Source organism: Bufo bufo, chromosome 8 (assembly GCF_905171765.1).
Source record: "Bufo bufo chromosome 8, aBufBuf1.1, whole genome shotgun sequence".
NCBI lineage: Eukaryota > Metazoa > Chordata > Amphibia > Anura > Bufonidae > Bufo > Bufo bufo.
Window position 1 is genome coordinate 228,386,951 of NC_053396.1, and position 24,274 is coordinate 228,411,224.

The 24,274-nt window shown below is 53.3% G+C and overlaps 1 protein-coding gene across 4 annotated transcripts in view; it reads left to right on the plus strand.

Moving 5' to 3' along the window:
* The first annotated feature begins 792 nt into the window (after nucleotides 1–792).
* RPS6KA6 (ribosomal protein S6 kinase A6) overlaps nucleotides 793–24,274 on the plus strand; it is a 54,467-nt gene continuing 30,985 nt past the window's right edge. The window contains exons 1-4 of one of the 4 annotated variants that reach the window (XM_040442098.1): nucleotides 793–1,067; nucleotides 16,757–16,849; nucleotides 18,015–18,131; nucleotides 21,079–21,160. In XM_040442098.1, coding sequence (XP_040298032.1) covers nucleotides 996–1,067; nucleotides 16,757–16,849; nucleotides 18,015–18,131; nucleotides 21,079–21,160 — 364 coding nt within the window. In that variant the 5' untranslated portion in view covers nucleotides 793–995. Of the gene's footprint in view, nucleotides 1,068–12,809; nucleotides 12,839–16,756; nucleotides 16,850–18,014; nucleotides 18,132–21,078; nucleotides 21,161–24,274 lie in introns of those variants that run through there. The other 3 variants (XM_040442099.1, XM_040442100.1, XM_040442101.1) reach the window with 3 other exon arrangements.

Here is a 24,274-nt window from a genome sequence, read left to right on the forward strand (position 1 = left end):
GAAAGCACCGCCAGCATTCAAAAGTGACCAAAACATCAGCCAGGAAGCATAGGAACTGAGAAGTGGTCTGTGGTCACCACCTGCAGAACCACTCCTTTATTGGGGGTGTCTTGCTAATTGCCTATAATTTCCACCTGTTGTCTATCCCATTTGCACAACAGCATGTGAAATTGATTGTCACTCAGTGTTGCTTCCTAAGTGGACAGTTTGATTTCACAGAAGTGTGATTGACTTGGAGTTACATTGTGTTGTTTAAGTGTTCCCTTTATTTTTTTTTAAGCAGTGTGTATTTTTTTCTTATTTTCCTCCTCAAAAACCTAGGTGCGTCTTATAGGGCGAAAAATACGATAATTAATTATAACGTTTTGTGAATTTGGACATTTAAACTTGCTTTTTTATTCCAATTTAAATCTAGTCGGAGTCAGTTCATTTTTTGCCGACTCCGACTCCACAGCCCTGCGTTATATATCCCCTCGCCTGTAACACCCCCCACCCACCTTGTTAGATCCCCTCGCCTGTAATACAGTGTACCCCCGTTTTATCTCCTCCTCCCGTTATGCCACCGTTAACCCCACCCCCCCTCACCTGTAATACACCCCCTCCTCACCTGTAATACACCCCCTCCTCCTCACCTGCCCAGTCGTCTCCACACTCCGTTTCCCGCCATCACCCCTCTGGCACTGCCCCCTCATTTACGCAGCGCAGTAGGACACGCCCATGGTTTGCATCTACCACGTGCCCACCCTGAAGACCCGCCCACTTCATATGCATGCGCACTCCCGCCCCGGTCGCCAGGCTGGGGATCTCCTCGGTGACGTCACGTTGACGCGGCTCTCCCTGGTTTCCATGCTGCACAGGTGACGGCGGCCGCCATATTGGCGGAGCCTGTGGCTGCGGCGAACGGAAACAGGCGGATCCGGAGGGGGATTCTCACCTCTCCGCTCCCCCTTTAGGAGCTGGCGGGGGGTGCGTGGACCGAGCCGCCCGGGAGGGGGATGCCGCAGCGGCTCAGTCATCTGGAGGATCCGGGGATGAACATGGAGGTGTACGGGACCGGCGGGAGTGAGGTGTGTCCGCTGCCGGTGTCATGTGTGCCCCTCACCCCCTGTCATGTGTGCCCCTCACCCTGTGTCATGTGTGCCCCTCACCCTGTGTCATGTGTGCCCCTCACCCCCTGTCCTGTGTCATGTGTGCCCCTCACCCCGTGTCATGTGTGCCCCTCACCCCGTGTCATGTGTGCCCCTCACCCCGTGTCATGTGCGCCCCTCACCCCGTGTCATGTGCGCCCCCCGCCAGCCGGTGTCCTGTGCGCCCCCCGCCAGCCGGTGTCCTGTGCGCCCCCCGCCAGCCGGTGTCCTGTGCGCCCCCCGCCAGCCGGTGTCCTGTGCGCCCCCCGCCAGCCGGTGTCCTGTGCGCCCCCCCGCCAGCCGGTGTCCTGTGCGCCCCCCGCCAGCCGGTGTCCTGTGCGCCCCCCGCCAGCCGGTGTCCTGTGCGCCCCCCGCCAGCCGGTGTCCTGGGCGCCCCCCGCCAGCCGGTGTCCTGGGCGCCCCCCGCCAGCCGGTGTCCTGGGCGCCCCCCGCCAGCCGGTGTCCTGGGCGCCCCCCGCCAGCCGGTGTCCTGGGCGCCCCCCGCCAGCCGGTGTCCTGGGCGCCCCCCCGCCAGCCGGTGTCCTGGGCGCCCCCCGCCAGCCGGTGTCCTGTGCGCCCCCCGCCAGCCGGTGTCCTGTGCGCCCCCCGCCAGCCGGTGTCCTGTGCGCCCCCCGCCAGCCGGTGTCCTGTGCGCCCCCCGCCAGCCGGTGTCCTGTGCGCCCCCCGCCAGCCGGTGTCCTGTGCGCCCCCCGCCAGCCGGTGTCCTGTGCGCCCCCCGCCAGCCGGTGTCCTGTGCGCCCCCCGCCAGCCGGTGTCCTGTGCGCCCCCCGCCAGCCGGTGTCCTGTGCGCCCCCCGCCAGCCGGTGTCCTGTGCGCCCCCCGCCAGCCGGTGTCCTGTGCGCCCCCCGCCAGCCGGTGTCCTGTGCGCCCCCCGCCAGCCGGTGTCCTGTGCGCCCCCCGCCAGCCGGTGTCCTGTGCGCCCCCCCGCCAGCCGGTGTCCTGTGCGCCCCCCGCCAGCCGGTGTCCTGTGCGCCCCCCGCCAGCCGGTGTCCTGTGCGCCCCCCGCCAGCCGGTGTCCTGTGCGCCCCCCGCCAGCCGGTGTCCTGTGCGCCCCCCGCCAGCCGGTGTCCTGTGCGCCCCCCGCCAGCCGGTAGCATCCCCATCTGACGTGTTGTATGTTCGTGCCGTCATATCATATTGTTCACCCGCATTCAGTTATGTTTCCTGTTTGTCAGCGCCCCGGAATCAGCATATAAGATTCTCCGCAGATTTCTGCTGTTTTCGGGCGGCCTGCAGTCTTTGACGTGTGCAGCCATCTGTTCCCCGTCATTACCGGTGATGGTGCCGTCCTATACCGTGGCGCAGTACAATGTCACACAGTCATCACCAGGATTCCAGATCCATCCGGAGCCGTCACCTCATCATCCGCAGAAAGGCCGGATGTAAGGAAGAGTCAGGCGGTCGTCCATGGCAACCAGTCAGCTGTAAAGGGCTGGTATCTGGTTGCTATGGGTAACTCCTGCACATTTGGGTTGCTCTGCTCATGGTGAATTTCCCATATTGAGTCTGACCATGCGACCTCTCCTCGTTCTCCGAGCAGCCTCTCCCGTCCTCTGCGCGCTGAATCAAGAGCAGTCACTGTATAATGGCGTCATTGCTCCCTCTGCCCCAGAGTTCCGTCTTCCAGACTTGCACTATAAGGGTTTGCAAATTTTTGTGACCATTTTCACACAACTTTGCAATGTTTTGTATTTTTGCACCTCTCACTCCAATTTCAAAGTCTGTGACAAAACTGTCCCATGAGGGAAGAGAAGCCGGAGCTGCTGAGGCAGTGTGAACAGAGCCCGACAGACGTGACAGGTACAATGTATCCAGTGTGAACAGAGCCGGACAGAAGTGACAGGTACAATGTATCCAGTGTGAACAGAGCCGGACAGAAGTGACAGGTTGTTACAATGTATCCAGTGTGAACAGAGCCCGACAGAAGTGACAGGTACAATGTATCCAGTGTGAACAGAGCCTGACAGAAGTGACAGGTTGTTACAATGTATCCAGTGTGAACAGAGCCTGACAGAAGTGACAGGTTGTTACAATGTATCCAGTGTGAACAGAGCCTGACAGAAGTGACGGGTACAATGTATCCAGTGTGAACAGAGCCCGACAGAAGTGACAGGTACAATGTATCCAGTGTGAACAGAGCCCGACAGAAGTGACAGGTACAATGTATCCAGTGTGAACAGAGCCCGACAGAAGTGACAGGTACAATGTATCCAGTGTGAACAGAGCCCGACAGAAGTGACAGGTACAATGTATCCAGTGTGAACAGAGCCCGACAGACGTGACAGGTACAATGTATCCAGTGTGAACAGAGCCCGACAGAAGTGACAGGTACAATGTATCCAGTGTGAACAGAGCCTGACAGAAGTGACCGGTACAATGTATCCAGTGTGAACAGAGCCCGACAGAAGTGACAGGTACAATGTATCCAGTGTGAACAGAGCCCGACAGAAGTGACAGGTACAATGTATCCAGTGTGAACAGAGCCCGACAGAAGTGACAGGTACAATGTATCCAGTGTGAACAGAGCCGGACAGAAGTGACAGGTACAATGTATCCAGTGTGAACAGAGCCCGACAGAAGTGACAGGTACAATGTATCCAGTGTGAACAGAGCCTGACAGACGTGACAGGTACAATGTATCCAGTGTGAACAGAGCCTGACAGACGTGACAGGTACAATGTATCCAGTGTGAACAGAGCCTGACAGACGTGACAGGTACAATGTATCCAGTGTGAACAGAGCCTGACAGAAGTGACAGGTTGTTACAATGTATCCAGTGTGAACAGAGCCTGACAGACGTGACAGGTACAATGTATCCAGTGTGAACAGAGCCCGACAGACGTGACAGGTACAATGTATCCAGTGTGAACAGAGCCTGACAGAAGTGACAGGTTGTTACAATGTATCCAGTGTGAACAGAGCCTGACAGAAGTGACGGGTACAATGTATCCAGTGTGAACAGAGCCCGACAGAAGTGACAGGTACAATGTATCCAGTGTGAACAGAGCCCGACAGAAGTGACAGGTACAATGTATCCAGTGTGAACAGAGCCCGACAGAAGTGACAGGTACAATGTATCCAGTGTGAACAGAGCCTGACAGAAGTGACAGGTACAATGTATCCAGTGTGAACAGAGCCCGACAGAAGTGACAGGTACAATGTATCCAGTGTGAACAGAGCCTGACAGAAGTGACAGGTACAATGTATCCAGTGTGAACAGAGCCCGACAGAAGTGACAGGTACAATGTATCCAGTGTGAACAGAGCCTGACAGAAGTGACAGGTACAACATATCCAGTGTGAACAGAGCCCGACAGAAGTGACAGGTACAATATATCCAGTGTGAACAGAGCCTGACAGAAGTGACAGGTACAATGTATCCAGTGTGAACAGAGCCCGACAGAAGTGACAGGTACAATATATCCAGTGTGAACAGAGCCTGACAGAAGTGACAGGTACAATGTATCCAGTGTGAACAGAGCCGGACAGAAGTGACAGGTTGTTACAATGTATCCAGTGTGAACAGAGCCTGACAGAAGTGACAGGTACAATGTATCCAGTGTGAACAGAGCCCGACAGAAGTGACAGGTACAATGTATCCAGTGTGAACAGAGCCCGACAGAAGTGACAGGTACAATGTATCCAGTGTGAACAGAGCTAGACAGAAGTGACAGGTACAATGTATCCAGTGTGAACAGAGCCCGACAGAAGTGACAGGTACAATGTATCCAGTGTGAACAGAGCCTGACAGACGTGACAGGTACAATGTATCCAGTGTGAACAGAGCCCGACAGACGTGACAGGTACAATGTATCCAGTGTGAACAGAGCCTGACAGAAGTGACAGGTTGTTACAATGTATCCAGTGTGAACAGAGCCTGACAGAAGTGACGGGTACAATGTATCCAGTGTGAACAGAGCCCGACAGAAGTGACAGGTTGTTACAATGTATCCAGTGTGAACAGAGCCCGACAGAAGTGACAGGTACAATGTATCCAGTGTGAACAGAGCCCGACAGAAGTGACAGGTACAATGTATCCAGTGTGAACAGAGCCCGACAGAAGTGACAGGTTGTTACAATGTATCCAGTGTGAACAGAGCCTGACAGAAGTGACAGGTACAATATATCCAGTGTGAACAGAGCCTGACAGAAGTGACAGGTTGTTACAATGTATCCAGTGTGAACAGAGCCTGACAGAAGTGACAGGTACAATGTATCCAGTGTGAACAGAGCCCGACAGAAGTGACAGGTACAATGTATCCAGTGTGAACAGAGCCTGACAGAAGTGACAGGTACAATGTATCCAGTGTGAACAGAGCCTGACAGAAGTGACCGGTACAATGTATCCAGTGTGAACAGAGCCTGACAGAAGTGACCGGTACAATGTATCCAGTGTGAACAGAGCCTGACAGAAGTGACAGGTACAATGTATCCAGTGTGAACAGAGCCCGACAGAAGTGACAGGTTGTTACAATGTATCCAGTGTGAACAGAGCCTGACAGAAGTGACAGGTACAATGTATCCAGTGTGAACAGAGCCCGACAGAAGTGACAGGTTGTTACAATGTATCCAGTGTGAACAGAGCCTGACAGAAGTGACAGGTACAATGTATCCAGTGTGAACAGAGCCCGACAGAAGTGACAGGTACAATGTATCCAGTGTGAACAGAGCCCGACAGAAGTGACAGGTACAATGTATCCAGTGTGAACAGAGCCCGACAGACGTGACAGGTACAATGTATCCAGTGTGAACAGAGCCTGACAGAAGTGACAGGTTGTTACAATGTATCCAGTGTGAACAGAGCCCGACAGAAGTGACAGGTACAATGTATCCAGTGTGAACAGAGCCCGACAGAAGTGACAGGTACAATGTATCCAGTGTGAACAGAGCCCGACAGAAGTGACAGGTACAATGTATCCAGTGTGAACAGAGCCTGACAGAAGTGACAGGTACAATATATCCAGTGTGTACAGAGCCCGACAGAAGTGACAGGTACAATGTATCCAGTGTGAACAGAGCCTGACAGAAGTGACAGGTACAATGTATCCAGTGTGAACAGAGCCCGACAGAAGTGACAGGTACAATGTATCCAGTGTGAACAGAGCCCGACAGAAGTGACAGGTTGTTACAATGTATCCAGTGTGAACAGAGCCTGACAGAAGTGACGGGTACAATGTATCCAGTGTGAACAGAGCCCGACAGAAGTGACAGGTACAATGTATCCAGTGTGAACAGAGCCCGACAGAAGTGACAGGTTGTTACAATGTATCCAGTGTGAACAGAGCCTGACAGAAGTGACAGGTTGTTACAATGTATCCAGTGTGAACAGAGCCTGACAGAAGTGACAGGTACAATGTATCCAGTGTGAACAGAGCCCGACAGAAGTGACAGGTTGTTACAATGTATCCAGTGTGAACAGAGCCTGACAGAAGTGACAGGTACAATGTATCCAGTGTGAACAGAGCCCGACAGAAGTGACAGGTTGTTACAATGTATCCAGTGTGAACAGAGCCTGACAGAAGTGACAGGTTGTTACAATGTATCCAGTGTGAACAGAGCCTGACAGAAGTGACAGGTACAATGTATCCAGTGTGAACAGAGCCCGACAGAAGTGACAGGTACAATGTATCCAGTGTGAACAGAGCCTGACAGAAGTGACAGGTACAATGTATCCAGTGTGAACAGAGCCTGACAGAAGTGACCGGTACAATGTATCCAGTGTGAACAGAGCCTGACAGAAGTGACCGGTACAATGTATCCAGTGTGAACAGAGCCTGACAGAAGTGACAGGTACAATGTATCCAGTGTGAACAGAGCCCGACAGAAGTGACAGGTTGTTACAATGTATCCAGTGTGAACAGAGCCTGACAGAAGTGACGGGTACAATGTATCCAGTGTGAACAGAGCCCGACAGAAGTGACAGGTACAATGTATCCAGTGTGAACAGAGCCTGACAGAAGTGACAGGTACAATGTATCCAGTGTGAACAGAGCCCGACAGAAGTGACAGGTTGTTACAATGTATCCAGTGTGAACAGAGCCTGACAGAAGTGACAGGTACAATGTATCCAGTGTGAACAGAGCCCGACAGAAGTGACAGGTACAATGTATCCAGTGTGAACAGAGCCCGACAGAAGTGACAGGTTGTTACAATGTATCCAGTGTGAACAGAGCCCGACAGAAGTGACAGGTACAATGTATCCAGTGTGAACAGAGCCTGACAGAAGTGACAGGTTGTTACAATGTATCCAGTGTGAACAGAGCCCCACAGAAGTGACAGGTTGTTACAATGTATCCAGTGTGAACAGAGCCCGACAGAAGTGACAGGTTGTTACAATGTATCCAGTGTGAACAGAGCCGGACAGAAGTGACAGGTTGTTACAATGTATCCAGTGTGAACAGAGCCCCACAGAAGTGACAGGTACAATGTATCCAGTGTGAACAGAGCCCGACAGAAGTGACAGGTACAATGTATACAGTGTGAACAGAGCCCCACAGAAGTGACAGGTTGTTACAATGTATCCAGTGTGAACAGAGCCGGACAGAAGTGACAGGTTGTTACAATGTATCCAGTGTGAACAGAGCCTGACAGAAGTGACAGGTTGTTACAATGTATCCAGTGTGAACAGAGCCCGACAGACGTGACAGGTTGTTACAATGTATCCAGTGTGAACAGCTCGACCTCCAGAGTGATACATTGTAACAAGCTCAGGACTGGCCAGCAGTGCCTCCGGTGTGAGTGTCTAGACAAGGTGACAGCAAGCAGTGGTCTTGAAAAATGGTGAAGAATTGAAACCTAAAGTTTAAGTGAACGTTGCAGAGCTCTCCATTATACTTTTATTATGATTTATTTACCGAAATCTGATTCTTTACATTTTCTTAATGACCGAAAATCTGTGTCTTTTCGCGCTCGCGGTGTTTGTCGCTGGGATTTCTGTAGTCTCGTAATGAGGTGTTATTATTAATATTTGTGCTTTTATGTTTTTAAAAAAAAAAGTCTTTAACCATTTTTTTTTTAGCTTTTAGTCGTCCTTTCAGGGGGTGTCGCTCGTATAACATGTGATTCCTCTCTTGGTTCTGCCGGGCACCGGGGGGTCACTGAAGTCCCCGGTGAGTTTTTAGGACGTATAGGAGGATTTTCACTCGGCTCAGCGCGGGGATGAATAATACAGGTGGGAGGTTTTGGAGAGAGCAGCGGTGAGGATGAGCGCCCCCCTTCGCTCTCATACAGGCGTTGTGCGGGCGTCATCAGCTGCACTCTCTTTCAGGGTTTGCTGATCTTGGGGTACGCTTCATCCGGTCGTTTCCAATAAGATTTTTGGCGATATGAGCCCCTCTGCACCTGCGGATCCACTCGCTGTTTGGTCACATGAGAGCCTTCACTTTTCCCGTCTCGCCTTCTCGTTATCTCATGCTTTTATACTCTCGTTACTAAGGTAATGGTTGTGCGTCTTCATTACAGCGCGTCGTGATCAGTTAGCGAGATTTCGGGTCACGGTTGTCTTTGTTGCATACGGGTTGGGAAAAATAAGAGCGGGTCCGAAAATGGAAACCTTCACCTTGTCTGAGTGTTATTTAAAGGGCCGGCGTCCACTCTTTTCTAAATAGCACACCACCATCACTGTGTAATAAAAAAAGGTTGCAACTTTCTAATGGACGTTGAACTTTAGTTCCTCAACACCTGCAAGATCTCTGCTTGCTGTCAGTGAATGGAAATATCAGTGGTTTCCTTCTAGCGGATGATGACCTGCCATGGCTTAGTCCGGCTCACACAGATGATGGGCTATTGCAGGGATGGCCAACCTAAGGCTCTCCAGCTGTTGCAAAACTGCAACTCCCAGCATGCCCTCGCTGCCTACAGCCATCAGCCTACAGCAGGGCATGGTGGGAGTTGTATTTTTACACCAGCTGGAGAGCCGCAGGTTGGCCATCCCTGGGCAATTGCATTTGTGGAGGCAATCATCGGTGAGCTCAGCACTGCAGCAGCACAATCCTGACACACTGTGATGAGCTGTGTCAGCAGGACTGGGGTGGGATAGGTTTGTCCCCTCAGAATACGCGTAACTTGCTTGGGACCCTCCAGTGTAATCCCTGACCACTAGGCTCGTAGTGTTTGCATTCCTTAGTTCTGGGGTCAGCTGGGGGTCTCCTGCCCCTTTAAGACGTCACCAGTCTATAGAGCTGACAGTCTCTGCTTCCAGTAGGTAGAGGGGCTTCTGGAGTGACAACCAGATGTTACTCAGTAGGGGGTGACGATGAGCTCAGGAACGGTCAGGCTATGTTCACACAAATCGGCGGCTGATCAGCAGCTGAAGGGAGCTGGTTTTTGGTGGCGTGCGCTCTTGGGGTTTGTTCAGATGAAGGATTTTGGGTGCAGGTTTCATAGAGGACTCTGTACTGAAAACCGGGTTAAAGTTTCAATGGGAGGCTATGCTGCAGTTTATGCGGCGGATGGTTTTTGACGCGCGGTTTTCACGATCGTGCCCAGAATGTCCGTTCTTGGAGCGATTACCGCACGGACCCTTCACAAAGCCGCATTCAGTGGAGCTAAACCGAGAGCGATCTGCATGAAAAGTGGGATACATGGACCGACTCCCCCATCTGAACATACCCCTCAGTGTGACCTACCTCATTGGGATTGACTTCAAAGCCCTGACATGGAGATTGTGTTCTGCTGAAACCAATGGGCAGGAGTTTGGTAGCGTCTGATTGTGTGATGCAGCGTAAAATGCTGTTGCAGCAGGTCTCTGATGTGGGGGGCACTGTTACTGGCCGGCTATAATGTGGGGGGCACTGTTACTGGCCGGCTATAATGTGGGGGGGCACTGTTACTGGCCGGCTATAATATGGGGGGGCACTGTTACTGGCCGGCTATAATGTGGGGGGGCACTGTTGCAGCATGTCTCTGATGTGGGGGCACTGTTGCTGGACGGCTATAATATGGGGGGGCACTGTTACTGGCCGGCTATAATGTGGGGGGCACTGTTACTGGCCGGCTATAATGTGGGGGGCACTGTTGCTGGCCAGCTATAATGTGGGGGGCACTGTTGCTGGACGGCTATAATATGGGGGGGCACTGTTACTGGCCGGATATAATGTGGGGGGGCACTGTTGCAGCATGTCTCTGATGTGGGGGCACTGTTGCTGGCCAGCTATAATGTGGGGGGCACTGTTGCTGGACGGCTATAATATGGGGGGGCACTGTTACTGGCCGGATATAATGTGGGGGGGCACTGTTGCAGCATGTCTCTGATGTGGGGGCACTGTTGCTGGCCGGCTATAATGTGGGGGGGCACTGTTGCAGCATGTCTCTGATGTGGGGGCACTGTTGCTGGACGGCTATAATATGGGGGGGCACTGTTACTGGCCGGCTATAATATGGGGGGGCACTGTTACTGGCCGGCTATAATGTGGGGGGCACTGTTGCTGGCCAGCTATAATGTGGGGGGCACTGTTGCTGGCCAGCTATAATGTGGGGGGCACTGTTGCTGGACGGCTATAATATGGGGGGGCACTGTTACTGGCCGGCTATAATGTGGGGGGGCACTGTTGCAGCATGTCTCTGATGTGGGGGCACTGTTGCTGGCCGGCTATAATGTGGGGGGCACTGTTGCTGGCCGGCTATAATGTGGGGGGCACTGTTGCTGGCCAGCTATAATGTGGGGACACTGTTGCTGGACGGCTATAATATGGGGGGGCACTGTTACTGGCCGGCTATAATGTGGGGGGGCACTGTTGCAGCATGTCTCTGATGTGGGGGCACTGTTGCTGGCCAGCTATAATGTGGGGGGCACTGTTGCTGGCCAGCTATAATGTGGGGGGCACTGTTGCTGGACGGCTATAATATGGGGGGGCACTGTTACTGGCCGGCTATAATGTGGGGGGGCACTGTTACTGGCCGGCTATAATGTGGGGGGGCACTGTTGCAGCATGTCTCTGATGTGGGGGCACTGTTGCTGGCCGGCTATAATGTGGGGGGCACTGTTGCTGATCGGCTATAATATGGGGGGGCACTGTTGCCACCAGGGTCTGATGTTGAGGGCACTGTTGCCGCCAGGGTCTGATGTTGGGGGCACTGTTGCTGGATGGATTTAATGTGGGGGGGCACTGTTGCTGGCCGGCTATAATATGGGGGGGCACTGTTACTGGCCGGCTATAATGTGGGGGGGCACTGTTGCAGCATGTCTCTGATGTGGGGGCACTGTTGCTGGCCAGCTATAATGTGGGGGGCACTGTTGCTGGCCAGCTATAATGTGAGGGGCACTGTTGCTGGACGGCTATAATATGGGGGGGCACTGTTACTGGCCGGCTATAATGTGGGGGGGCACTGTTACTGGCCGGCTATAATGTGGGGGGGCACTGTTGCAGCATGTCTCTGATGTGGGGGCACTGTTGCTGGACGGCTATAATATGGGGGGGCACTGTTACTGGCCGGCTATAATGTGGGGGGGCACTGTTACTGGCCGGCTATAATGTGGGGGGGCACTGTTGCAGCATGTCTCTGATGTGGGGGCACTGTTGCTGGCCGGCTATAATGTGGGGGGCACTGTTGCTGATCGGCTATAATATGGGGGGGCACTGTTGCCACCAGGGTCTGATGTTGAGGGCACTGTTGCCGCCAGGGTCTGATGTTGGGGGCACTGTTGCTGGATGGATTTAATGTGGGGGGGCACTGTTGCTGGCCGGCTATAATATGGGGGGGGCACTGTTACTGGCCGGCTATAATGTGGGGGGGCACTGTTGCAGCATGTCTCTGATGTGGGGGCACTGTTGCTGGCCAGCTATAATGTGGGGGGCACTGTTGCTGGCCAGCTATAATGTGGGGGGCACTGTTGCTGGACGGCTATAATATGGGGGGGCACTGTTACTGGCCGGCTATAATGTGGGGGGGCACTGTTACTGGCCGGCTATAATGTGGGGGGGCACTGTTGCAGCATGTCTCTGATGTGGGGGCACTGTTGCTGGCCGGCTATGATGTGGGGGCACTGTTGCTGGCCGGCTATAATGTGGGGGGCACTGTTGCTGGCCGGCTATAATGTGGGGGGGGCACTGTTGCAGCATGTCTCTGATGTGGGGGCACTGTTGCTGGCCGGCTATAATGTGGGGGGCACTGTTGCTGGCCGGCTATAATGTGGGGGGGCACTGTTGCCACCAGGGTCTGATGTTGAGGGCACTGTTGCCGCCAGGGTCTGATGTTGGGGACACTGTTGCTGGATGGATTTAATGTGGGGGGGCACTGTTGCTGGCCGGCTATAATGTGGAGAGGCACTGTTGCCACCAGGGTCTGATGTTGGGGGCACTGTTGCCGCCAGGGTCTGCTGTTGGGGGCACTGTTGCCGCCAGGGTCTGCTGTTGGGGGCACTGTTGCCGCCAGGGTCTGCTGTTGGGGGCACTGTTGCCGCCAGGGTCTGCTGTTGGGGGCACTGTTGCCGCCTGGGGCTGATGTGGGGGGCACTGGATCTGGTTCGTCAGCTGATTTGGCAGTTGCTCTCCTCACTTGCTCTCTGTCACCCTGAGGTCGGAGCTATTTTTACATAACCTTCCCTTTCCACTTTTCTCCCTTAGTCACCTTCCCCCGGAGCCGTCATTGCTTTGGGTGTGGGTTTCCAGGTGAGTTTAGTGTTAGAAGCTGGAGGAGCGCAGAACGTCAGCTGTTCAGGACCTTTCCGGGGAGACGCCGCCGCTCGCTCAGGTACCAGCACTGCTGACTTAGGAGGGTGTCAGGTAGCAGAGGGCGAGCTCTGATGTGGACCCTATTTATTTATTAATTTATTTTTAGTGTTTTCCTTCTTTTATTCTTTGGAGTTGAGGGTAGGGTTGTTTTACCCTTTGTTCAGTTCATGTGTTCTAATTTTTCTGACTGGGACCACAGCAGTCCTGAGAATGGTGGAGGTGGGTCGGCCGTTACCCAGGAGGGGATAACCCCCAGAGACCCCCACGAACGTTTGGGGAGCAGCCCGGTCTCACGGATGTCTTTAGTTCCTGGTCTGGATCCTGGTCGGGTTCTCCTGTATTTTGGGGAGCAGCCCGGTCTCACGGTTGTCTTTAGTTCCTGGTCTGGATCCTGGTCGGGTTCTCCTGTATTTGGGGAGCAGCCCGGTCTCACGGATGTCTTTAGTTCCTGGTCTGGATCCTGGTCGGGTTCTCCTGTATTTTGGGGAGCAGCCCGGTCTCACGGTTGTCTTTAGTTCCTGGTCTGGATCCTGGTCGGGTTCTCCTGTATTTTGGGGAGCAGCCCGGTCTCACGGTTGTCTTTAGTTCCTGGTCTGGATCCTGGTCGGGTTCTCCTGTATTTTGGGGAGCAGCCCGGTCTCACGGATGTCTTTAGACTCTTTAGTTCCTGGTCTGGATCCTGGTCGGGTTCTCCTGTATTTGGGGAGCAGCCCGGTCTCACGGATGTCTTTAGTTCCTGGTCTGGATCCTGGTCGGGTTCTCCTGTATTTGGGGAGCAGCCTGATGTCCTGGTTTTACAGCAGCGCTCCTCGGTTTTTCTCGCCCTCGGTGGGTGGAGGTCACTGAGATAATTGCTATGTCGCTTAGCACAGTAATTCCTGCAGGAAAATCCCAACCAGCCGGTCGTAAATCCTGATACCTTTTAATTAGTGCCTTCCTCTTCAAGCATGAACATGTCGATCTGTCAGTCGTCCAGCCCTCAGCTCCTGGGGCCACGTGAGCGTCACCGGAGGATCTGGGTGTCACCGGAGGATCTGGGTGTCACCGGAGGATCTGGGTGTCACCGGAGGATCATGAATTGACAGTTTAGTGGATCGTTGCGAATACCCTGGATGACAGAAGGAAGGACACGTACAAAATCACAAATACAGCTCTGTTCATCATGAGCCTCCTCATTCATGAGTAGATGGTAGACTGACACAGGCAGTGCTGAAGAACACGCTGGGAGTTGTAGTTAACTTGTGAATGAAATGTTAGAATTACAGTAAAAACTGACACAGCCAAAGTAGTAGATAAATATTCAAGCTTCTGCAGGGTATTTGGAAATCTGGCCGACTCTATGGAGGAGACCAAGGCAACTGACCAATGGCTCACCAGGGTTGTCGGACATTTTGGCTGATTTCTGTGATTTTAGAGAGAGAGGGTTTGTCCGGTCTGCAGATAATGATCTGGTGGAAAGGAAATAAACCACCGAGTCACCTGAAGCGTCCGCAGTGATCACCGCTGATGTACGGCGGATATGAGAAGAGAAAAACCCTAGCAGCAAGAGTCCCGCACCCCCGGCCCAGTCTGCAGATGAAGGGCTGGACTGGGGAATAATGAGCGGTTACTGGAGTTTCCAGCGTTGTCGTTTTTTTGGCGTGTAATGGATTATTGCATCTTTGATGTCATCCATCGATTATCAGCGCTCTGGGTGGAGAGAAGGTCTGTGACGGCCTCCTGCTCCCCTCAGTCTCTGCAGTATGAGATCATCTCTCCGCCTCAGAGCATCCACCACTAAGACCAGCCCCGGATCCAGCAGGAAAGGGTGTATTATAAGATCTGTTAACGTGAAGAGTGCCGGAGTCACTGTGTACAGACATTACATCGCTTATCCTGTATTATACTCCAGAGCTGCACTCACTATTCTGCTGGTGCAGTCACTGTGTACATACATTACTTATCCTGTACTGATCCTGAGTTACATCCTGTATTATACTCCAGAGCTGCACTCACTATTCTGCTGGTGCAGTCACTGTGTACATACATTACTTATCCTGTACTGATCCTGAGTTACATCCTGTATTATACTCCAGAGCTGCACTCACTATTCTGCTGGTGGAGTCACTGTGCACATACATTACTTATCCTGTACTGGTCCTGAGTTACATCCTGTATTATACTCCAGAGCTGCACTCACTATTCTGCTGGTGCAGTCACTGTGTACATACATTACTTATCCTGTGCTGATCCTGAGTTACATCCTGTATTATACTCCAGAGCTGCACTCACTATTCTGCTGGTGCAGTCACTGTGTACATACATTACTTATCCTGTACTGATCCTGAGTTACATCCTGTATTATACTCCAGAGCTGCACTCACTATTCTGCTGGTGCAGTCACTGTGTACATACATTACTTATCCTGTACTGATCCTGAGTTACATCCTGTATTACACTCCAGAGCTGCACTCACTATTCTGCTGGTGCAGTCACTGTGTACATACATTTCTTATCCTGTACTGATCCTGAGTTACATACTGTATTATACTCCAGAGCTGCACTCACTATTCTGCTGGTGCAGTCACTGTGTACATACATTACTTATCCTGTACTGATCCTGAGTTACATCCTGTATTATCCTCCAGAGCTGCACTCACTATTCTGCTGGTGCAGGCACTGTGTACATACATTACTTGTCCTGTACTGATCCTGAGTTATATCCTGTATTATACTCCAGAGCTGCACTCACTATTCTGCTGGTGCAGGCACTGTGTACATACATTACTTGTCCTGTACTGATCCTGAGTTATATCCTGTATTATACTCCAGAGCTGCACTCACTATTCTGCTGGTGCCGTCACTGTGTATATACATTACTTATCCTGTACTGATCCTGAGTTACATACTGTATTATACTCCAGAGCTGCACTCACTATTCTGCTGGTGCAGTCACTGTGTACATACATTACTTATCCTGTACTGATCCTGAGTTATATCCTGTATTATACTCCAGAGCTGCACTCACTATTCTGCTGGTGCCGTCACTGTGTATATACATTACTTATCCTGTACTGATCCTGAGTTACATCCTGTATTATACTCCAGAGCTGCACTCACTATTCTGCTGGTGCAGTCACTGTGTACATACATTACTTATCCTGTACTGATCCTGGGTTACATCCTGTATTATACTCCAGAGCTGCACTCACTATTCTGCTGGTGCAGTCACTGTGTATATACATTACTTATCCTGTACTGATCCTGAGTTACATCCTGTATTATACTCCAGAGCTGCACTCACTATTCTGCTGGTGCAGTCACTGTGTACATACATTACTTATCCTGTACTGATCCTGAGTTATATCCTGTATTATTTTCCAGAGCTGCACTCACTATTCTGCTGGTGCAGTCACTGTGTACATACATTACTTATCCTGTACTGATCCTGAGTTACATCCTGTATTATACTCCAGAGCTGCACTCGCTATTCTGCTGGTGCAGTCACTGTGTACATACATTACTTATCCTGTACTGATCCTGAGTTACATCCTGTATTATACTCCAGAGCTGCACTCACTATTCTGCTGGTGCAGTCACTGTGTACATACATTACTTATCCTGTACTGATCCTGAGTTACATCCTGTATTATACTCCAGAGCTGCACTCACTGTTCTGCTGGTGCAGTGACCTCTGCAGTCATACTTTCTGCTATGTTCCCTTCTTAGTAGGGGGCTGAAGAGGACACATGACTACAGGATCAGTCTACATGTTTGTAGTCTGTTACCACGGAGACACCTGGAGCTGAATAGTCGCTGTAGACAAATTATAATGTGACGTTTTTTCTTCTGTTGTGTTTTCCGCCGTTTTCCGCGCTGGTCTCTGCCGGTTGTTTTTTGGATATAAATCTTCCTCTTGCTCAGTAATTGTATTTCCTTCTATGGTTTTGTGTTGCAGGTAAATGGTCTGAAGATGGTGGACGAGCCGATGGATGACGAGGACTCCCTACTACCTTATGTGAGTGTAGCCTCTGACCTTATGTTACTGGAGGTAGGTGTCCTTAAAGGGGTTTCCCAGGACTTAAAGGGGTTGTGCATGCCGCACAGCATATTGATGGTCTTCGGACAGCTGAGTGCCGGGGTGGCCGGAGTCGGACCGCTCTGCTGTTTGCAGGGATCGTGTGCGTGCCGCGGTGCCTACCCGTTTAGGTAGTAGCGGCGGTGCAGGGTAATTACAGCGCCCCCCGCCAGTACACCAACTCTCATCAGGGGTGCTCTGGTTTCAGCCAGGAATGACCCCTTTAATTCTAAAATATTTTATTATTCCAGTCCCTCGCCATTTCAGGACCTCTGCTTGCTGTCCCTGTACATTGATCTTTGATAACAATCAGAAACCTTGTTTCCAATAAGCCAATAAGAATGATAACCGAACCCACGTGCGGGGGGCGAGCGCCCGGCTGTACATTGACCCATTTCTTATGGCCATATTTTCCTGGCGGCGGCTGAAATGCGGTGGGTGTTACGTTCTGTACTAGGAGGAGGTAGGGCTCGGCGGTTATGGCAAAAATGAAAACCACGACTTATTGAACCTCCATGTGCTTTAATGGTAAGTGACACCATCATTAACCCCATGTAGCCCATAATATGAGGACAAGGGTCACCTGCTATTAACATGAGGCACATGGAGGTACTAATGTAATAAAACCATGCGCCTCACATGCCTGTAAACTGCAGGAATCCTCCTGGATGCTGATAAGTTAAAGGATCTTTGATGATGTCATCAACTTGTGATCAGTAACTAGTGGATGTTATTGGTCACATGGCGATGACATCATCAAATGTCCTTTAACCTTATCCTATTCTCCCCCATATCCCCCCCCCCCCATCGGGCCACTGGGCTTTTTCATTGGTGGCAGTGGCCGGCCACGTCGCAGTGAGGAGGGAGGGGCGCTGTGCGACCGCGCAGCTTAGAGGGAACATTGCCGCCTGGACCCCATATGACCCACAGAAACCAAACCCCAAAAAATGACCTAGTCAAAGTGCCGTCGGTTAAGGCTGGTGGTCGGTAGGTTTTGGGTTTTTTGGATTATTGGCCCAGCCCTACAAGTAAGGGTATCACCGACCACATGTTATCCCGTGTTTTAAGTAGGTTGGGGGGGGTGTGCATCTACCTCCACAGACTCCGCACTGATCACCTCGCGTTTCTGTCTCCTCAGGACGAAGGAAACGTCAAAGAGATTCCCATCACCCACCATGTGAAGGAGGGCTGCGAGAAAGCCGACCCCGCGCAGTTCGAGCTGCTGAAGGTTCTGGGACAGGGATCCTTTGGAAAAGTAAGCCGCTTACGGGATCTGGTGGGATCGCTCGTCCCGGGCACCGCCGTCCCTGCAGTGGGGTCTATTGGGGGTCCCAGTGACATTTATCATTTTTACATGTCTTTGTGTTTGGGGAAGGGTTCCTGCGGCATCGTGTGAACTGGGCACATTACACCCTCTATAATGTGACATGGAGCCCACATTGCCCAAAATATGCAGTATGTGAACAGGGCGGTGGGAGGATGCTGCAGCCTCACGTGCACCGACATCGGGCCGGACCCTCCCCGTTTCTGCTGACTTTATGGGGTCTGCAGGCACCCTGCCCCTGCACCCTCTGTAGGTGGTCTCCCAGTCACACAGCATGAGGTTGATGTGTCGTCCGGTCTCTGCCCCCTGCACCCTCTGTAGGTGGTCTCCCAGTCACACTGCATGAGGTTGATGTGTCGTCCTCTGGTCTCTGCCCCCTGCACCCTCTGTAGGTGGTCTCCCAGTCACACAGCATGAGGTTGATGTGTCCTCCGGTCTCTGCCCCCTGCCCCCTCTGTAGGTGGTCTCCCAGTCACACAGCATGAGGTTGAAGTGTCCTCCGGTCTCTGCCCCTGCCCCCTCTGTAGGTGGTCTCCCAGTCACACAGCATGAGGTTGAAGCGTCCTCCGGTCTCTGCCCCCTGCACCCTCTGTAGGTGGTCTCCCAGTCACACAGCATGAGGTTGATGTGTCCTCCGGTCTCTGCCCCCTGCACCCTCTGTAGGTGGTCTCCCAGTCACACAGCTTGAGGTTGATGTGTCGTCCGGTCTCTGCCCCTTGCACCCTCTGTAGGTGGTCTCCCAGTCACACAGCATGAGGTTGATGTGTCGTCCTCTAGTCTCTGCCCCCTGCACCCTCTGTAGGTGGTCTCCCAGTCACACAGCATGAGGTTGATGTGTCGTCCTCTAGTCTCTGCCCCCTGCACCCTCTGTAGGTGGTCTCCCAGTCACACAGCATGAGGTTGAAGTGTCCTCTGGTCTCTGCCCCTGCACCCTCTGTAGGTGGTCTCCCAGTCACACAGCATGAGGTTGAAGCGTCCTCCGGTCTCTGCCCCCTGCACCCTCTGTAGGTGGTCTCCCAGTCACACAGCATGAGGTTGAAGCGTCGTCCGGTCTCCGCCCCCTGCACCCTCTGTAGGTGGTCTCCCAGTCACACAGCATGAGGTTGAAGCATCCTCTGGTCTCTGCCCCCTGCACCCTCTGTAGGTGGTCTCCCAGTCACACAGCATGAGGTTGAAGCGTCCTCTGGTCTCTGCCCCCTGCACCCTCTGTAGGTGGTCTCCCAGTCACACAGCATGAGGTTGAAGCGTCCTCTGGTCTCTGCCCCCTGCACCCTCTGTAGGTGGTCTCCCAGTCACACAGCATGAGGTTGACGCGTCCTCCGGTCTCTGCCCCCTGCACCCTCTGTAGGTGGTCTCCCAGTCACACAGCTTGAGGTTGAAGCGTCCTCTGGTCTCTGCCCCCTGCACCCTCTGTAGGTGGTCTCCCAGTCACACAGCATGAGGTTGATGTGTCCTCCGGTCTCTGCCCCCTGCACCCTCTGTAGGTGGTCTCCCAGTCACACAGCATGAGGTTGAAGCGTCCTCCGGTCTCTGCCCCTGCACCCTCTGTAGGTGGTCTCTGCACCCTCTGTAGGTGGTCTCCCAGTCACACAGCATGAGGTTGAAGCGTCCTCCGGTCTCTGCCCCCTGCACCCTCTGTAGGTGGTCTCCCAGTCACACAGCTTGAGGTTGATGTGTCGTCCGGTCTCTGCCCCCTGCACCCTCTGTAGGTGGTCTCCCAGTCACACAGCATGAGGTTGAAGTGTCCTCCGGTCTCTGCCCCCTGCACCCTCTGTAGGTGGTCTCCCAGTCACACAGCATGAGGTTGAAGTGTCCTCCGGTCTCTGCCCCCTGCACCCTCTGTAGTTGGTCTCCCAGTCACACAGCATGAGGTTGAAGCGTCCTCCGGTCTCTGCCCCTGCACCCTCTGTAGGTGGTCTCTGCACCCTCTGTAGGTGGTCTCCCAGTCACACAGCTTGAGGTTGATGTGTCGTCCGGTCTCTGCCCCCTGCACCCTCTGTAGGTGGTCTCCCAGTCACACAGCATGAGGTTGAAGCGTCGTCCGGTCTCTGCCCCCTGCACCCTCTGTAGGTGGTCTCCCAGTCACACAGCATGAGGTTGAAGCGTCCTCCGGTCTCTGCCCCCTGCACCCTCTGTAGGTGGTCTCCCAGTCACACAGCATGAGGTTGATGTGTCCTCCGGTCTCTGCCCCCTGCACCCTCTGTAGGTGGTCTCCCAGTCACACAGCATGAGGTTGAAGCGTCCTCCGGTCTCTGCCCCTGCACCCTCTGTAGGTGGTCTCTGCACCCTCTGTAGGTGGTCTCCCAGTCACACAGCATGAGGTTGAAGCGTCCTCCGGTCTCTGCCCCCTGCACCCTCTGTAGGTGGTCTCCCAGTCACACAGCTTGAGGTTGATGTGTCGTCCGGTCTCTGCCCCCTGCACCCTCTGTAGGTGGTCTCCCAGTCACACAGCATGAGGTTGAAGCGTCCTCCGGTCTCTGCCCCCTGCACCCTCTGTAGGTGGTCTCCCAGTCACACAGCATGAGGTTGATGTGTCCTCCGGTCTCTGCCCCCTGCACCCTCTGTAGGTGGTCTCTGCACCCTCTGTAGGTGGTCTCTGCACCCTCTGTAGGTGGTCTCCCAGTCACACAGCATGAGGTTGATGTGTCGTCCTCTAGTCTCTGCCCCCTGCACCCTCTGTAGGTGGTCTCCCAGTCACACAGCATGAGGTTGAAGCGTCGTCCGGTCTCTGCCCCCTGCACCCTCTGTAGGTGGTCTCCCAGTCACACAGCTGTAGTGGAGTTGAGGCCATTGTTTCGTTGTGGGGGGGGACGGCCGCGGTCCTGAACGCAGCAGCCGATGCTGTAACGACTGATCTGATCCTTCATGTTCCCTTTAGGTTTTCCTTGTGCGAAAAACTGTGGGGCCGGACGCCGAACAACTGTACGCCATGAAAGTGTTAAAGAAGGCGTCTCTGAAAGGTGAGGTGGGGGGCGGAGCCAATCTGTGCCTGTATGGTGGATGATGATGAGCTACAGAGATCAGCTGGTGAGCTCCCGGGGTCCAGGATGATGGGAGTGATACATTCTGAGGTACAGAGATCAGCTGGTGAGCTCCCGGGGTCCAGGATGATGGGAGTGATACATTCTGAGGTACAGAGATCAGCTGGTGAGCTCCCGGGGTCCAGGATGATGGGAGTGATACATTCTGAGGTACAGAGATCAGCTGGTGAGCTCCCGGGGTCCAGGATGATGGGAGTGATACATTCTGAGGTACAGAGATCAGCTGGTGAGCTCCCGGGGTCCAGGATGATGGGAGTGATACATTCTGAGGTACAGAGATCAGCTGGTGAGCTCCCGGGGTCCAGGATGATGGGAGTGATACATTCTGAGGTACAGAGATCAGCTGGTGAGCTCCCGGGGTCAGGGATGATGGGAGTGATACATTCTGAGGTACAGAGATCAGCTGGTGAGCTCCCGGGGTCCAGGATGATGGGAGTGATACATTCTGAGCTACAGAGATTCGCTGGTGAGCTCCCGGGGTCCAGGATGATGGGAGTGATACATTCTGAGCTACAGAGATCAGCTGGTGAGCTCCCGGGGTCCAGGATGATGGGAGTGATACATTCTGAGCTACAGAGATCAGCTGGTGAGCTCCCGGGGTCAGGGATGATGGGAGTGATACATTCTGAGCTACAGAGATCAGCTGGTGAGCTCCCGGGGTCAGGGATGATGGGAGTGATACATTCTGAGCTACAGAGATTAGCTGGTGAGCTCCCGGGGTCAGGGATGATGGGAGTGATACATTCTGAGGTACAGAGATCAGCTGGTGAGCTCCCGGGGTCCAGGATGATGGGAGTGATACATTCTGAGCTACAGAGATTAGCTGGTGAGCTCCCGGGGTCAGGGATGATGGGAGTGATACATTCTGAGCTACAGAGATCAGCTGGTGAGCTCCCGGGGTCCAGGATGATGGGAGTGATACATTCTGAGCTACAGAGATTAGCTGGTGAGCTCCCGGGGCCCAGGATGATGGGAGTGATACATTCTGAGCTACAGAGATCAGCTGGTGAGCTCCCGGGGTCCAGGATGATGGGAGTGATACATTCTGAGCTACAGAGATCAGCTGGTGAGCTCCCGGGGTCCAGGATGATGGGAGTGATACATTCTGAGCTATAGAGATTAGCTGGTGAGCTCCCGGGGTCCAGGATGATGGGAGTGATACATTCTGAGCTACAGAGATCAGCTGGTGAGCTCCCAGGGTCCAGGATGATGGGAGTGATACATTCTGAGCTACAGAGATTAGCTGGTGAGCTCCCGGGGTCCAGGATGATGGGAGTGATACATTCTGAGCTACAGAGATTAGCTGGTGAGCTCCCGGGGTCCAGGATGATGGGAGTGATACATTCTGAGCTATAGAGATTCGCTGGTGAGCTCCCGGGGTCAGGGATGATGGGAGTGATACATTCTGAGCTACAGAGATCAGCTGGTGAGCTCCCGGGGTCAGGGATGATGGGAGTGATACATTCTGAGCTACAGAGATCAGCTGGTGAGCTCCCGGGGTCCAGGATGATGGGAGTGATACATTCTGAGCTATAGAGATTCGCTGGTGAGCTCCCGGGGTCCAGGATGATGGGAGTGATACATTCTGAGCTACAGAGATTAGCTGGTGAGCTCCCGGGGTCCAGGATGATGGGAGTGATACATTCTGAGCTATAGAGATTCGCTGGTGAGCTCCCGGGGTCCAGGATGATGGGAGTGATATATTCTGAGCTACAGAGATTAGCTGGTGAGCTCCCGGGGTCAGGGATGATGGGAGTGATACATTCTGAGCTACAGAGATCAGCTGGTGAGCTCCCGGGGTCCAGGATGATGGGAGTGATACATTCTGAGCTACAGAGATCCGCTGGTGAGCTCCCGGGGTCCAGGATGATGGGAGTGATACATTCTGAGCTACAGAGATCAGCTGGTGAGCTCCCGGGGTCAGGGATGATGGGAGTGATACATTCTGAGCTACAGAGATCAGCTGTTGAGCTCTCGGGGTCCAGGATGATGGGAGTGATACATTCTGAGCTACAGAGATTCGCTGGTGAGCTCCCGGGGTCCAGGATGATGGGAGTGATACATTCTGAGCTACAGAGATCAGCTGGTGAGCTCCCGGGGTCCAGGATGATGGGAGTGATACATTCTGAGCTACAGAGATTCGCTGGTGAGCTCCCGGGGTCCAGGATGATGGGAGTGATACATTCTGAGCTACAGAGATCAGCTGGTGAGCTCCCGGGGTCCAGGATGATGGGAGTGATACATTCTGAGCTACAGAGATCAGCTGGTGAGCTCCCGGGGTCCAGGATGATGGGAGTGATACATTCTGAGCTACAGAGATCAGCTGGTGAGCTCCCGGGGTCCAGGATGATGGGAGTGATACATTCTGAGCTACAGAGATTCGCTGGTGAGCTCCCGGGGTCCAGGATGATGGGAGTGATATATTCTGAGCTACAGAGATCAGCTGGTGAGCTCCCGGGGTCAGGGATGATGGGAGTGATACATTCTGAGCTACAGAGATCAGCTGGTGAGCTCCCGGGGTCAGGGATGATGGGAGTGATACATTCTGAGCTACAGAGATTCGCTGGTGAGCTCCCGGGGTCCAGGATGATGGGAGTGATACATTCTGAGCTACAGAGATCAGCTGGTGAGCTCCCGGGGTCCAGGATGATGGGAGTGATACATTCTGAGCTACAGAGATCAGCTGGTGAGCTTCCTGGGTCCAGGATGATGGGAGTGATACATTCTGAGCTACAGAGATTAGCTGGTGAGCTCCCAGGGTCCAGGATGATGGGAGTGATACATTCTGAGCTACAGAGATCAGCTGGTGAGCTCCCGGGGTCAGGGATGATGGGAGTGATACATTCTGAGCTACAGAGATCAGCTGGTGAGCTCCCGGGGTCAGGGATGATGGGAGTGATACATTCTGAGCTACAGAGATTAGCTGGTGAGCTCCCGGGGTCCAGGATGATGGGAGTGATACATTCTGAGCTACAGAGATTCGCTGGTGAGCTCCCGGGGTCCAGGATGATGGGAGTGATACATTCTGAGCTA